The sequence below is a fragment of the Pleurodeles waltl genome, chromosome 3_1, assembly GCF_031143425.1.
Source record: "Pleurodeles waltl isolate 20211129_DDA chromosome 3_1, aPleWal1.hap1.20221129, whole genome shotgun sequence".
Classification (NCBI taxonomy): domain Eukaryota; kingdom Metazoa; phylum Chordata; class Amphibia; order Caudata; family Salamandridae; genus Pleurodeles; species Pleurodeles waltl.
The window spans coordinates 667,263,339-667,280,489 of NC_090440.1; the positions used below are offsets into that span (position 1 = coordinate 667,263,339).

General features: G+C 46.4%; 1 protein-coding gene across 1 annotated transcript in view; it reads right to left on the minus strand.

Annotated features, from left to right (window-relative positions):
• PSMD13 (proteasome 26S subunit, non-ATPase 13) overlaps nucleotides 1-17,151 on the minus strand; it is a 157,689-nt gene that overhangs the window by 81,829 nt on the left and 58,709 nt on the right. Inside the window, exons 10-11 of the mRNA XM_069223211.1 lie at nucleotides 5,518-5,580; nucleotides 4,992-5,072 (exon numbers count right to left, since the gene is read on the minus strand). Of these exons, the coding sequence (XP_069079312.1) occupies nucleotides 4,992-5,072; nucleotides 5,518-5,580 (144 nt within the window). The remainder of the gene's footprint in view (nucleotides 1-4,991; nucleotides 5,073-5,517; nucleotides 5,581-17,151) is intronic.

The window sequence follows — 17,151 nt, forward strand, 5'->3', positions numbered from 1 at the left end:
GGGGAGGTGGTCCTCTTGGTGGAACATTTGGCGGATTTTTGAGAAAATTCTAGGGCATGCTCTGGGCGAGGACACTGCACATCTATCTGTCGGATGTTACACAGGAACACTGGTGAAGGTAATTGGAAATTCAGCCCCCAATTTGAATCAATGTAGTATGGAGGGTAGCCGACAACTTATGGACATCAGTGCTTTCTGGCAGTGTCTCCATCTCTGGAAGGAAGCTTTCCCAAGGGGTGCCTGTATGCCGCAGACGGCGGTTGTCTGTACAGTCGATGTTGTTGCGAGTACTTTGGAGGATATTGGCTCTCATAAGGCTGATATTGTTGTCTGTAATACGGATATCCACCTCTAAAAGAGCGATGACCGTGGATCCCGAAAGGGCTGTTTCTGGTATTTTAGAGTGCCATGGGATTTGCCCATTTTTGTGTCAACCTTGTTGGACTGAAGCACATCATCCACATGCTTTCTTAATAAGGACTCATAGGGCATATCCAGAATCTTTGTTTGGATCTCCAGGCGGGAAGAAGTGGCCTTGAGCCATCCCGGTCTTCCAACGACAGCTGCGCCCGCTAGTTGTCTAAATCCGGAGGATGACACATCTACATCCCTTCTCCTTCCTGAAGAATTTTCAATGCATCAATTTTTGCTTCCTCTGGCAAAAGGTCAATGTATGTGGTGATATTCTACAATGTTTGCCAGTTGTAACATCCAAGGATTGCCAGGGAGTTTGCTGCTCTGACTGTTGTGGATGGCATGGAAGAGAAGCGCTTCCCGATGCTATCCTACCAACGACAATCTCTGTCTGGTGGAGAGGAAACAGGAGTAGATGGAATCTTAGAGTGACGTAGAGCTGCTTTCGAAATTACACAGTCCAGATTAGGTTGTCCTACCTAACATGTTGGAGTCGTCAGACATTTTATATTTTTTGTCCAACCTAGGGAGTACTGCTGAGACAGTTACTGGGTTCTTCATTCTCTTGAGGCCTTCCTCCCATATAAAGTCTACGACAGGGATCGCTTAGACAGACTTCTTGGAGGGTTCCTTTAAGTTGTACAGAAAACAGTTAGACTGTTTGGTTATTATGGGTAGCTGAAATCTCTTGGCAGCTCGCTCCATAAGATTATGAAAACCACAATGTCCTCTGGTGGTGAGTCAATTGGTGGTAGTGTGGAAGGTGTTTGAATGAGATACTCGTACCATTCATTGGGAGCCGAAGCGGCGTCTCTAATCTCGCCTTCTTCCCTGTCTTCATCGCTAGAAGGAGGGTCATCCACTGGAGGGTCAGCTAGAGTAGCAGCCAGTTCTGGTATTGGTGTTGCTGGTGCAGTAACCAGTGTCGAAGAACGTGCTACAGGTGAACGGGCTGGAGGCGATGCTACTAGTTTTGGTGCATGTGGCAAAAAAAGTTGCTGTTTCTGTTTGCAGGAACCTTTGGTAATAGTACTGTAATGTATGCGGTAAATTACTTACAAGCAGCACTGGACGCGGAACAGTAGTTTCAGGTTGTTCCTGGTCTCCACTGGTGGAATCCTGTTCCTTGTTATGAACAGAGTGCTCTGAAGGATAATGCTCATCGTAATATAGTTTGTCCTCTTAGTCATCCTTGTGGTACTTTACGTGCAGCCCGGATTGGCTATGTGCCACACCAAATGGACATTCTTCCTCAGAATCGCCCTCATCCAAGCATTGAGCAGGCAAAACTTTACTAGGAGAAGTGCGAGACAGTAAGAGAGTCTCAGTTGACGATTTGCGTTTAACTGTGATCAGTGATAATGGTCTGAATGAAGTTTTTGTTGTTGAAATATGTTCAGATGATGATGTTGTTTATAGGTCCCTCGTCAACAGGTCTCTCGTCAACCTCAATGGTGGTTCTCTGATTGGTGGCGGTTCTCTGATCGATGGCTCACTCGTCGACCTCTAAGGCGGTTCTCTTGTCGACGGCTCTTTCATCAGAGGTTCTGTCATCGATCTCGTCGACTGTGCCAACATCGATGGTGCCGTGGTCGGTAGGTACGTTGACAGATGGTGTTGCATCAACAGGGTGCCTCTCATCGATGGGCATATAGACAATCTCTTTCTGAACAGTTTTGTTTTTGAGGTGACAGACTGGGCAGCTGTGGACAGTGATGATGCCATTGATAAAGTCTTCTGCTTTGGAAGTATCCTGGTGGTTCTTATTGTCGTGGGCGACAACGAAATATCATGGGCATGGCAACAATTTTAAACATAGACATTGCTGTCGTCATGGTAGAAGCTGCTCAATACGAGACGCTCATCGATGGGAAAGTAGTCAACAAGAAAATTAATTTTGAGGGTTGATAGTGTCAAAGTAGATTCCAACGATGATGGCAATGATTTGGACGATTTCCTTAAAGGAGTGTTCTTGGTGGAAGGAGTGGAGGGTTCAGAACTAACTTTTCTTGAGGAAAGTTTCCCCTTCTTAGAGGTAAGGCAACGCTCCTCTTTTTAAAGTGCTCCTGATAGTATTTCTTTTTCACCTTATGTAGTGAACTTGGAGACCCCTTTTCAGCAGATCTTTCACGTTTTTGTGATCTTTGTCATTGAAGACCCATCACTGTCCTCCTCAAAGAGAAGGCAAGCATTAGATTTTATCTTCTGGAGCCATAATAAAAGTCTAGCCTCTCTGTCTCTTAAGGTCTTTTGTGAAAAATTGTGGCAATTATTACAGACTCTCACCTGGTGTTGAGGTTGAAGGCAGTAAATGCAGTCCTTATGTGGGTCAGCTAAGTGGAGCCTCATCTTCCCATAAGTGCTATAGGGTCTAAATACTCTTCTCTTAGTTAGAGCTGACAAGTTAGTTTAGTCAAAATAAGATGTACATATTTTCCTGAAGAAAAAGTCCTCTCAGAATCTGAGAAAAACCAGGAACCTGAGCAGAGCTCAGGGAGACTCCCATCACATGACGTGCGGTAAAACATATGAGCTGTGGTAAAGGGTGCTATCACCTGATTGGTTGGACTTTGGGTCATTTCTAGTAAAACTGATAAACTATTAAGTGAATGTACTTTGCATTCATTTCAATGTCGTTTTTTTTTTCACTGCTTTTCTATGGTACCGTGGGCCTGCCACTTAAACAACGGGGAATGATTCAAGCATGTGAATCTATGAAAGATCCAATACTGGATAATGTGCTTTTACCTTGGATGATACTCATACACTTGAACACAGATGAAATAGCTTGAGGTCATTAAACCTCTTAGAGGCATAAAACTCACAGAACAGTCTTCATATTAATGTACCAAAAATAACATCTAGTAGGAAAGAGCGCCTATGTTGCTGATTGGTAAGAATAAAGCTCAGGTGATGCCAACCTGCCAACAACCTATAATTATCTAGGCATCTGGGCTAATAACACAAAGTCACCTAAACCGCACTTCATTATCCTTAAACCCTATTTCTGTATAATTATTATGTATGCCTTTAATAATTTATATGTAGATATAAGAATTCCAAATACTGAGCCCCTTTTTCATGTAGTGAAATAACACAGGGGCAGCCCAATAACCACCTGGAACCAGGAGCATATACAAGTAACAAGAACAGTGGTTGCTGGTGGAAGCTACAATAATTTCACATCTCCAGTAACACAAAAGGCTAGACCCAAAAGGAAAATGTAATTAACCATATCTAACTAATTAAAGCATAAATGGATCAACAAGTGAATAAACAAGTGTTTTGTGCTCAAGTGATCACGTAGTGTAAATATCAAAACCAATACAGGGCTGTGTAGATAAAAACTATGGAGAAACACAATGTCCGACTCAAAGTACATAGGAAGCAGGTCATCAATTCAATGTCCTCGTTCCTAGGATTGTCAACTGTGTTTCGAGGAGATACTATTAAAAGGTCATCATCAGGATAAGTAGCTAAATGAAAACAATGCCAGAGCAAGAAATTTATCAAGGCAGCTAATTATTAAGTGGCAGAGAAAACAAGCCCACTGTAAAGTTTAAGGCAGGTGTCCAGGTTCAAGTCAGGGATCAATTGTTGCTTACCATAATGGAGCCTCCCGAAAGATCGGCTTATCGCTTGCAGTCCAGAAGGATCAGAATCTGCTTAACAGCACAGGTATTACTTCTAAGAACAAATCAACTACCCTTGAGCAATTCTCCCCTTGTCTGTAATTCATAAGCCTATGTAGGCATGGGTCAGGCGATATCACACATATATGTTTATGCCTAGGTTTATTTGAGGAACCTCAGTTGCGTTGCCAGTTTTCCAAAATTAGGTTGGGGGTTGACCCTGAATGTTCAAAAATATGTTTTGAGAAAACCAACTTTGGGTCAAGCAGTGGAGTAGTAAAACTTTGTGATGAGTTGATAAAATGACTAATACCAACACAATTTTTTGTAATTGATTTTGGTTATTTGTTTTAACAAATGTGTTGAACTGCACTGACATTGAAGCAACAGTGTATGACCTGTATAACTTCCAGTGTTTGCATTTTCGTTTTGCAATGACTTATTTTTTTTTTACTCTAGTGAACTGATCAATAAGCTTATGTGTCAAATGACGTTGAAATGTTGTGGCTTCCAGGAGATTGCTTTCCTAGAAAATCCACTATACCCACCCACTGACAGAGGTGCCAAGAATAAGAAGTACTGGGTCACTGGAAATAGATCACAAACTGCAAACAAGAATAAGATTAATGAAGTGCTATCAGTATGAATCTCACACAGTGACAGAGGAGCGGATTATAAACTGACAGTGATTATTTGAAGCATGTCACCCAAAGCAAGAAACGGCAGGGTTAGTGATGGACGGAAACAACCGCAGAAAGCTATCCACAACCAGAAAGCGCAGAAAAACAGACCAAGGTTTACCTGCAGTAAAGGTAAGGGAGCAGAAAACAAGTTCATGAGAGACAAATATTTTCTGGAACCCCAATTGCCATTAGATGGCAGAACTACTCGAGTCCAAACTAAAGGAACATCACCATTCCCTATCACCAAAAGATGAAAACTTACATCATTAACTGCCACCTGTGAACTCTTGGCAATTTCCTCAAAGGTCAGCTGGCGGTGGTTTGCGGGCCGAGTAAAGGTCATCTACAGAATGGCAAGACATGGAGAATCAAGTCAACTTACATGCCCCCCTCTTAAACACACACTAAATATAAAATCTAAGAATGTGGTTAGAAAATATCAAAACTAAGTATGGCATGGGTCATACGTGACAGAGAATCCACACCCAACTGCCACCTAGGACAGATCTTCTATCCCTGAGGACTTATCTCCTGTAGCAGTGTCATGTAAATGTAAGAATCTCCACTTGAGGAATTCTGGCATTATATTCCTGATAGCATTCCTAGGCTCTTGATACTCTGCCATGCCTTCATCTTTGCTACCCTGCATAGGTCAATAATTCTTCCTCATCATAAGAAAGGCTTTTACGCCCCACATATTTTGTTCCAGCCTGCTGCCTTCTACATTCTTTTCCATTAACTCCTTATGGCTAAACAGTTATGATATAGCCCCTGCTTGACAGGCTCACCTCCATCAAACACAGAAGCTGGATCTTTTTCAAAAGTAGACTTTCGTTTGCGGCCAGGTCCGGCTGTAAGATAAAATACAGAGGTCCATGTAAATAAATGCAATACATTTATGGTAGAAGTTAACATTAGAAAGCCAAACTTCAGGCTCTGGCAGTAAAAACAAGAGAAATCAGGCTAAGGCCATGTGCCAAAGACAGAGACAGAACCAGCCAAATGAATGACCACTAGCGGTCAGTCCTACTGGTAAAAGTGCAGACTGGAGTTCAGCAAGGGTGTAGAAGACGTAGCACAAGTGAAAAGGTGTTGAAGCCAGTTAAAAGCACAAGAACCATCTCACAGCAATGCCTTCAATCCTTTTCACATCATCAGAAAGACACTAAACTTAACTCACCCTATTAAGTCCCAAACTCTTAGTTCTCTAGCCCCTTTGAGTCATAAGCAGTGAACATTTGATCTCATGACCCATTATCTCAGGATGTGCCTTATACTGTACCACACGAGCTGAAGAATTACCCTCTATAAGCAACCAGACGATTTACTACCGCAGTTCCTTTTTGCCAGCTACAAGTATACTCCGTGTTTTTACAATACAGAGGAATAATGGACATTCAAGTGAATATAGGCAGGTGGAATTGCTAACAGGATTAGGAGAGTTACTGTAATGAGCAAAATTAACTTCTCCATCATTGGATTTTCAACCAAACATTGTGTGGTAGAAGTCCCTGCCCAGCAATATAATGCCTCACAGTTTTTCAGCAACTATTGGACTTTACTTTGAACCATGGCATTTCTTCTTGTGGTGCTACCATTTCTACGTGAATATTTACTGGAATTTTCAGTTTCACTGTCAGGATGGCAGAACTTAGAAAGGCCTCTTCAGACTGTGCTTCCAGTGGCAAAAAGATGTTATGCTGATGACAATCATGAAGACTGCATATACTATTTGTACCTAATACACAAAACCAAAGATTGTTAGATCTGTTGTGCTTTTTGTACTAGAAGTATCAATGACTGAGGCTAGAAGATCGCCTGCTCCGGTGAAGGTGGCTTTGAAGGTTGTGACTACAGGTGTAATGTTTTCCCCTGAAAGAAGGAAGCCCCTTCAATAACACCAGAATGGAGGAAAATTTGAGATGTCACATCTACAAAATAAGAACCATCTGCATCTGGCGAACCACAAAAAGCCCTCCTGTAATTTTAGCAAGCAGCTCGACAAGAAATGCAAAGTGCGTCCTAAAGTTTCTCTTGCAAAGAGTCTTCCAAGACCTTGTTAATGATGGCACCATTGACAAAGTTACTCACCTTCAGTAACGCCTTATCTGGTAGGGACAATATCTAGCTGCAGAATTCTTTCCTCTAAATTCTCCCCAGTTGTCAGACTGGATTTGGAAGATTTTCATGAGCAGTACCACTGTGCGCCAGTGGGTGGCGTCGATCAGCTTAATGTCAGTCAGTCAGTGTTGTCTGCGCCGGAAATTACGTTGTGCGTCCTATACAGGCGTCAAGTCTGTTTCCCTTCATGACTTTCCACTGCAGAAGCGCAGAGCCATGAAGGACACTGACCACTGGTGTGTCACAACTAAGGCCCTGAAAAGGGAAGTCCCTGCCCCCAGAAATCAGTTTGCAGAGCGGGAAGGATGAATGAGTCTGTAGGAGGCTGGTCCAGTGTGTGGTGGGGACACCTATGGTGTTACACCCTATACTGGGTCCAGGCAACACTTACTAGATAGTGTTACAGTGTGTAGACAGTCAGGGCCCTCAAGTTGTAGCTGTGGTGAGCAGCCAAGACCAGTCTAGGAGGAGTGTGAAGCACTTGTAATACCACACTAGTCACACAGTAACTTATCACACATTAAAGGAACCACACCGTGTTGAAAAAAGAAAGGTACTTTATTACAGGAATACCAACCTAGATTACTAAAGGTAAAACCCCTTCTGGAGGCAAGTACACAAAATATACACAAGTTAGCATTGGGAGATATAAAAGAGCAAGGGCCCTATAGGGAGCCAAACCATATACTAAAAAAAGTGGAATGAGAGAATGGGTCCCCCACCGGAGGATATGGAATAGTTGGCCAAGATATGGGAGAGACTGGAACCCGAAGAGGTAAGTATCTAGAAGATCCCCAGCGACGAGGAGAGGTAAGTTACCTGGTCATCCCATAGGCTAACAAGGGGACTTGTAAATGGAATATTGCAAAAGCAGGACCAGGCCGGAGGAACCAAACGGTGGATTCCGAATGAAGAAGATCTACAAAAGAAGGGGACAGAGTCCAGTCCACGCAGGAGTGTCCAAGTGGGGCAGGAGACAATACCCACCCTTCTGTGGGTGAAGATCTGGGTCGACGGTGATAGGTGAAGTCCAGCTGCGAGACCCAGGAGCTGCAGAGGAGTCCCTGAAGTCACCTAGGAGCTGTCCCTCATGGGTCACCGTATTGCAGACAGGTCAGTGATCAGGGGGACCACCAGCAAGCAAAGGTAACTGGAGCTGTTAGAGATTTGCAGACTCGACCCTTAGAGGGGAGTCCAGTCGCAGAATGGCCCAGTCAGCACACCTGTAAAGGAGTCCCAGGTCGCTGGCGCAGCAGAAAGGAGACTGTCCTTGCAGAGGTAGAGTGCTGGGGGCCGGGCTATTTGGAGCCTGAAGATCCCACAGAGCAGGAGTCAACAAGCCTCAATTGGTGCTACAGTCGCTGTGCACAGGGGTTCTGTCTTGGAGGAAGAGGCAAGGGCTCACAAGTTAAACAGAAGGCAGAGAGGACCCAGAGGACCCCTCAGAACCACTACCTGTGTGGAAGAATCTTTGCAGGTCCAGAGGACAGCAGATCCCAGCAGCCGGACTTTGTTTCCCTAGATGCATGCAGATGCAGGGGAGTGACTCCTTCACGTCAAGGGTTTTTACTTCTTGCTTCTTTGGTGCAGCTGAAGTCCTGCTGTAGATCTTGTTTTACCTTCCTTTAGGATATTATTGCAGAACTCAGAAATAGCACAGTGTCCACCTTTTTAAAGTGAAAATAATTCCTATTTAAAAACATACTTATCTCAATGATTTTTATCTGATCCCTCAACATATATAAACATACCTGCTATTTTTATAATGTGTTGCAGATCTCCTCCTGGATTCATGTGTCTGATTTATTAACTATTGTGTGTATATGTGGATATCTTGCACTCCTGTGTGCTAAGCCCAAGGTTGCTTGAGCACACTACGCCTAAATAGAGCACTTTGGTATTGCATGGCATGCCCTGTCCACTCACTTGGGAACCCCTAGAACCTTTACATGGTATCCACATAAAAGGTAAAGGGCCAGCTTCCTACATTAAGTAACTGTTTCTGAAAAATTGCATCAGCACCTGGTAAACCTAGGTAAAATTTCATCTGGAGAGCTGGGAAAGAAGGTGGACCTCTGGGTCAGGACTACAGTATCCAAGGCAACTCAGGGGGGGTGGGGGGGAGGTGTGTATAAGAAAGGGGCTGCTAAGCCCCCCTCAAGGGAAAGATGGTGACCAGTCTAAAGATAAAAACAAAGAGTCTTCTAAAGCCTCCCAGAAACCTGTTCAGGAGGGTGGGCCCACGACAAAACACAGACCAAGGGTGGGTACTAGGGTAAAAACTGGGATACCAATGCCAATGGGCACCTAACTGGAGACCCTGTCTGCCCAAAAAGAATCCCCCTAGTGCACCTGCAGTGCCTGCTGCTGGGGTGGATGTAGCTGCCCTGGTGTCTGGCCCATTAACATGGAGAAATACAGACAACCTCAAATAAACGAGGAATACAGCTGCAACATGGTGACTGAACAAACTGATATCACCATAACAGTATCTGACTGGTGAGATCTTCCCAGTCATCAATGCTGAAAACCAAGATAAGGTCCATTCCATGGCCATGGTGTCCTTAGAATGGGGAGGGGTTACTGGCCAAAAGAAGGTGGTGGTATTCTCTGCAATTCCTTTAGCCTGTCTTTTAGAAAATGATCTGGAAGAAAGACCCATGCAACTATGCTGGGTATACCTGAATGAGTGTGTGTAAAACAAGAGCACAGTGCAAAGCAAAGTGTGAAAAAGAGTTGGAGTCAGGCATGGACCAGCCCTCTAAGAGGAAAAAGTAGGAAGTCTTGTAAACTTCTGAGAAGCCACAAGTTCAGGTCTGCTCTCCTCCGGGGGAAGACCGGTCAGCCCTTGTAGGAACTCAGCCCCCAGGAACTTGGGCCTTACATAGCAGAGCTTCTAGGGCCCTAGGGGGCCCTCTAGGGAAAAGCTGTGCCAGGGACGGAGGACCTGTCCCACTCTTGAGCCTGAGACCGCAAGTGCTGAGCAGGAAAAGGGGGATGTCTGTGGCTCCCATCAAACCTACTGAGAGGGGTGACTCCTGTATACTGAGGCCAGAGACTCCAAACCTGGTGCCACTGGGAGAGTGGAGGTGCCTCAGATGCAGAAAGAGTTCCTACTCACCTTAGCACATGACATTGCCTCAGCTGGGCATCTTGGCCAGAACATAACTTGGACTAGGTTAGCCCCTCACTTCTACTGGCAATGTATGCCCCAGAAGATGAAGGAGTTTGTGTTACCTGTCAAGCCAGTGGCAACTCAGGCAACCACCCAAAGGCCCTCCCCTTAATTCCACTTCCAGTGGTTGGGGTTCCCTCTGAAAGGTAGGTGTAAGAAGCTGGCTCCTTATAGGATAAATCAAAATGAGATATATTGTGCAGAGTCCAATTGTTCACTTACCAGTGGACTGGGGCTTGCTCAAGCAGTCTCAGGGTGTTCTTTTAGGGGTTAGCATGTTCGAGCAGACTTGGACTTATCAGAGAGGAGTATTAGACATTTACCATGGGTACAGAGTCAAATAATGAGACACAAGACTTATAAGGAGATCCGCACTAATTTACAAAAATAACAAGTATTTTTATATATATTTAGACACCAGAATAAATATGATCAGGTTAGTGCATTTGAAACCTGGAAGTATTTTTCTTGCAGAAAGTCGACACGGTGCATTTTTCAGAAGCGGCAAAAAATGACTGCATTCAGGTAAAGTACAGCAACTTACGGGACAAATCTCCTGGATGTAGGGTAAGTATTGAGCAACGGTCAGGACCACACCCACAGGTCACACCGGAAGCACTAGGGCGGCAGGGTGCAGAGGTGTAGTACGTCGTCTGGGATCGGTCAGGTTGGAAAGAGACTGTAGGGGTGGACAGACTCCAGTTGAGGTGAGGTGGGTTCCAACCTTGAGATGTTCAGGGACCAGGTGACATCTTAAGTCCTCTTTTCCAGGGGCCAGAGGCGACGGTGCAGAGGCTCCTTGAGGCTCTGGGTTTCTCCCCTTCAGAGCACTCTCGTTTGAGGGGCCTGGGGGGCAGAGGCTGCAGGCAGCGTCTATGAGTCCACAGTGAAGTTTGAATTTGTAGAGCGCATGGCTACCCTTGGGCCCCCCAGCGCAAGGTGAAGAGAAGATCAACTAGTATGTACTCCTGCCAGACAGAGATTCGGCTATTAAATAAGTAATGGAAAGAACCAGGTTTTTACCATCTTCCTAAATCTGGCTCCTCAGTTGTCGATCTTTTCTCTATTGGCAGGGAGTTCCAGAGTTATGGATCTAGACAGACAAAAGATCCCCCTCCTCATTTAGATTTCCCAATTCTTGGAACCTTCAGAAAGTAACCCTGAGCTGATCGGAGGGGTCTAATAGGGTGATAGTGTACCAGTATGTCTCTCAATTTCTGAAGGCCTGTGTCATGAATCAGTTTATGTGCTAAGTTTAAGATTTTGAACTTAATTCTTGCTTCGATGGGCAGCCAGTGTAGTGTTTTAAGTGAATCTTTTGTTGAGTCTGCTTTAGGGATTTTCAGTAGCATTCTGGTAGCTGCATTTTGTACTATTTGCAGGCTGAAGTTTACCAAGGCCTATATCGCTGTTCTTCTCGAGTTTTCTGGGAGTAGTTCAATGATTTTCCAGATTGTCCTTAGTATACCAAAAGATCTACAGGCCAATTTTGTTGCTTGTGCATCCATTGTGAGGGCTTTGTCCAACGACATGGCAAGATTTTTTATGAGAGCTTCAGGAATGGGGGAGTTAACCAGACAATTTGGCCATCCTAAATCAATATTTGCATGTGGTTTGTTTTCCAGAAACATGTTTGGTTTTCTATCCATTAAGTTTAAGGCAGCAGTTTGCCATCCACTTGGCCACATCGTCTAAGCATAAGGCTAGCTGCAAGCTGTCCAGATGTTTCCCTTTTGTAAATGATACCACTAGTTGGGTGTCATTTGCATAAGATACAACAGATAGCCCATGCTCGATCACAACGTTTGTCAGAGGTCTTAAATATATATTGAAAAAGGTGGGACTAAGGGCAGAACCCTGGGGCACTCCACAATTAGAGGCCATAATATATGAAAAGCTTGAGATTTACATCACTTGAAAAGTTCGATCTTCCATGAAGAACTGCATCTATTTCGGAGCCTTCTCTTTCTCCCCTGTCTCTTTTAGTCTCTGGACCTGAATCTTATGATCAGCAGTATTGAATGCCGCACTTAGGTCTACCAGAATAATGATGAATGCTCCTCACTGATCCAGAATCCTTTTTAGTTCCTCTGTGACTGCCAGCGACCCTGAATGCAGTGGGCATGTCCAAGGTGGGCTTGGTCTTTAGAGGGCCAGGGGAATACGCTGGCAATGCTAGTCCACTTAAACTCAGAATGGGCGGCACAGGTGCAGTGGTGCTTTCAGGTGTCCAGTTTTTACTGCAGTTCAGAGTCCTCGCAGCTCTATTGGGGGTGCCTGCAAGATACTCCTCCGCCCAAACAGGGAAGCCGCCCCGGACTACACCCCCTATGTGACCACTGTGGGAAGTGGGCATTACCTTGTCTCAGAGTTCCTAATTCTGCCAACACTAAGATGGCAGATTTCTAAATGTTGTGTCCACACCAGGCAGCTCATCTTAGGAGTGGGACTGACCTGAGGAGTGGATACACATCCCTGTATACTAAATTTCCCACTTGCCTGGGTGCCAAATGGAGGGGGAGGGGGTTGCAAGACAGGCTGTGTGTCATGTCGTGTTTTCACTTTAAACTGCATTTTTGAGGAAGTTGCAATGCAATCCTAACGATGAACAGACGGCAAATCAGGTAAAGTACAGGGACTTACGGGACCAATCTCCTGGACTTAAGGTGAGTTTGGGGCAAGATACAAGGCCCCACCAACAGGTCAACTCGGGAAGCTCTAGTGCATCTGGGAGCAGAGGTGTGTTACGGCATCGGGTGTCCCATTCAAGTCTATGGGGATCAGTTATGTTACAAAGTTGCAAAGTTACAAAGTTACAAAGTTGCTGCAGGAATGGACAGTCCAAGGGAACCCACAGGGCGGGGGAGCTCGACCCTTGATGTCCTCGGGCACATGGAGACACAGACAGTTCACTCCTCCTCGGGCTGTAGGGTGCAGGTGCAGGGGTGTACTGGCGTTCCTCACCATTGCAGGGGGGCCTGCAGAAACACTCTCCATGCATGGACCAGGGGTCCAGATCGATCAAGTCAAGAGAAGTGGGCTCAGGTTTCACAATGTGGGGGGGAGGGAGAGATGTGCTGACACCCTTGGTTCTCTTTTCCTGGGTCCGGGGCAGATGGGTGCAGAGATGCCCTAGGGTGTCAGGTATTTGTCTCCTGGTCACATTCAGTTACAGAGGGGTCTGCGAAAACAGTCTGTAGATGCCGTAGTGAAGTCCCCAGTGGGCAAACACAGGGCGAGCTTCATCTCTGGAGGGCTTGGGGACCACGCTGACACCATTGGCCCTCTTCAACACAGGCTGGGCAGCTCGAGTGCAGTGGTGATATCCAGCATCGTGTTTCTGGTGGTCCCAATCCTCTCAGGTCTTTCTTAGTGGTCGCAGAGGAGCAGCTCCTCTACTTCAAGGGAGTTCTTCTTGGTAACTGGTGAAACACTTGCAGCTCTACCAGTTTCTTGGAGGCTGCAGTGTCAGGACAGGTCAGTTGCTCTTTGTGGTTCAGATGTAGTAGGAACGGTCAACACCAAGTAAGTCATACTCCTAGCGTCTCAGGTTCAGCAGGCTTCTTGTCCACTCCTACTTTTGTGTCCAGCAAAAACCTGAGGATCTAGTTTCAGGGGTTCCCTAGATACTCAATTTAGGGTGCATTAAGGGGAGTGAAGAGTAGTAGCCAATGCGCTACTTACGTCTGGGGTCATTACCCCTCCCACCCCATAAATGACCACTTCCTGTGGGGAGTGGGCATCACCCTGTCCACATGCAAGATAGCAGAATTTCCTAAGTTGTGTCCATTTCAGGCTAGTCACCTTAGGGATGTTCCCAGTCTGGAACTGTGACACACCTCCTGCATAGCTAATTTTCCCGCCTGCCCAGTTACCAGATGGGCCCTGGTGCGGGGGAATTGGCATCTTCCTCTGAGGATGGCCAGTTCTGCATACCAAAGGTGGTGGACTTCTTTGAAGCTCCTGCCTTGGAATGCAGGTCATCCTGTGGGAAGGGGTGTGTAATACCCCGGCCCAGACAAGCTTTTATTGCTGACCTCTCATGAGTGGAGGCTCTCACTCTGGGAGGTCATATTCTCGCAGGTTGGTGGCTGGCTGACCAGAACCTGTTAATGACCTCTCCAGCAGTTAGTAGGTTTTTCAGGGGCACCTCTAAGGTGCCCTCTGGGTACATGTATTAAACAAATTCATCATTGGAATTAGTGAGGTTTATTAAAACAAGATGTATGATAAGCCATCATGTATTGCTGGGGAACTCGTATTGACCAGTGTCCAGCACATGTATTTAACATGGCTTCCCAGCACACTTACTAGTTCTAAGAATCAACCAAGACATAGTAGGGGCATATTTGCTCATGAATATATGCCCTCACTTGTAATATAATGCACCTTGCCGGAGGGCTGAAGGCCTGCTGTAGGGGGGTGACTTACAGATGTTACAAGCAGTGTTTTAGGGGACACGGGACACAAGTATGTGCCATGTCACGTTTTCAATTTTGGGAGCACCTTGTCAAGCAGCCTGCAATAGCAGTCTGCATAAGGTTGGTGCTAGGCCCCTCAGAGTGGTCTAAGATGTGCTGCAGCTCTGGGGAGCTCTCTTCAGTTCCCATGACCTAGGAGGTTCCAGGGGTACAATTTACTAGGGACTTATAGAAGGGCCTGGTCAGTTGGGGATCAAGTGACCAGGTGTCTTGTTTTAATAAAGGAACACTGGCACTGGGGACAAGGTTAGCAGGAACCCAGCATACTTCAGTCAAAGTTGCATCTAAAAACCAAGCAATAAAAGGGGGGGCCTTGCTGCAACCAGAACAATTGCAGAGTTTTAGGGAAAGAGATCTAGCACTGTGGTCCGTGGTTAGCAGGAACCCAGTGCACTTTCAGTCAAAATTGCATCAATTACCAGGCAAAAAGTGGGGGTGACCGTGGGGGTGACCATGTCAAAAAGGGGCACTTCCCTACACGAACACCCCCACCACTCAACAAAAGAGAACGAGACCAACCTTTCCCATGAGAGAGGCTCTGGCCAAAAGAAGCATTACATAGATAACAGGCTTTTGTTTTAAGCAGAATCATATAATTGCATCTTTAAAAAGGTAACAGTACTTAACTGCAATGTTTAAATACTTTATAAAATAATTAGGAAAAGGTGGGGGGGGCGCAATGATTTTTAGTTTTCAACTGGGGGGGCACGGCATTAAAATATTTGGAGACCACTGATTTAGAGCTTTCAGAATGGGTGCTGAGCATATTGTTTCCTTCAGAGTGTCAAATGCCTTTTGACAGCTCACTGTCCAATTGACCTTTTTTGTCATTTTCTTGGAGGTCAGTTCTGGGAGGGGTGCTACAATGGTACCATACCCATTTACAAACTTCATGTAGCACCCAGTCAAACCAAGGAACATCCTGACTAGGGTCTGAGTGGTTGGAGCTTCCTAGCCCAGAATTGACTAGATCTTTGGTTGTGGTGGTTGAACTTTGCCTCCAGGTGGCCCAAATATACAACCTTGCCCTGTCCTATCTGGCACTTGCTTACCTGGATAGTAAGGACTGCACTTCGCAGAGCTTCAAGGACCTTACCACGGTGGAACATGTTGTAGGAAAGTCCCCTCTCTCAGGCATAGTTACCCCCACTTTTTGCCTGATGTGCTAAGACCGTTTTCGCTGGGATCCTGCTAATCACGACCCCAGTGATTGTGCGCTCTCCTCCAAATTTGGTTGTTTTGGTACTTCATGCACCCCACAATTGGCATACTGGTGTGCCCCTGTAAGTCCCTGGTAGATGGTACGTGGGTACCTGGGGCAGTGGTACACCAGTTCTTACCCATGGGCTGCAGCATGTATTATGCCACCCAGGGGTTCCCATGCAAACTGTGCCTGCAGGCCTGCCATTTGAAGCCTGCATGAAATGGTGCAGGCAGCCTTTCACTGCTGGCCACTACACCAGGTCACTGTAAGTCACCCTATGGTAGGCCCTTTCCACCCAAAGGGAAGTGTATAGGTCCCTGTGTGGGCACCCCTGCGTGAGCAGAGGTGCCCCTGCAAACTTCAGTTCGAATTCCCTTGTCTTCGTAAGTGCGGGGAAGCCATTTTATCTATGTACTAGCCACTGGTCACTCTGTGGTCAAGAGACATAATGGTAACTCTGATCCTAGGCCTATTTGGTATCAAACATGTAGGAATCATACATCAATACTGATTCAAGTATTGGTGGCAGGATTCCATGCCCTCTGGGGGTTCTTTAGATGATCCTCCAGTTCTGCTTCCAGGGTCTGTGGGCAGCCCGCACTGCTTCAGTCCCCCAGATACAATTCTGTCCTCCTGCTGCCCGACTAGCTCAAGCAGGGGACATCAGAACAAAGGAGTGCCTGTAAGAGAGGGGTGCAACCTTCTCTCCTTTGGAAATAGGTGTTACTGGGCTGGGGCGGGACAGACTCCCGCACCTTCTGACTGCTTTGAAGGGCACATTTAGTGCCCTACTTGCATAATCCGGTTTGTACCAGTCAAGAGACCACTGGTCCCCACTCTGGCACGTAACACACAAAGGAAAGAGGAGTGACCACTCCCCTGACAATCTCCAACCCTAGGGTGGTGCCCAGAGCTTCTCCAGGTGCCCACTTGGTTCTACCATCTTGGAACCAAGTTGTGAAGAGGCCCTTGGGAGCATCTGACTGGGTAGGCCAAGTAGCTGACGTCAGTGACCCTTCCTGATAGGTGGTCACCCGAGAGTGTGACCAACCCACCTTTTTGGGCTATTTAGGGACTCCCCTGTGGGTGGGTCCCCTTCTGTCCAACGTGGGAGATGGTCAGCCCTTCTCTCTGCACACTGGGACAGAACCCCTGTGCACCACAGCTGTTGCACCAACCAAGGCTTGTTGACTCCTGCTCCCAGGGATCTTCAGGCTCCAAGTAGCCCCAGCCACCAGCACTCTACCTCTGTAAGATCAGCCTCCTCTCTGCAGCTCCCGCAATGTGAGACTCCTCTTCAGGTGTGCTGACTGGACCCCACACTGACTTACTGTGCCTGCTGCCAGTGGGTTGCTTGTGGGGGCTCAAACTGCTTCTTCCGGCTCGCCTGCACCCTGAGGGTCAGCCTGGACTCCCCACCAAGGGGCGAGTCCCCCAGGGC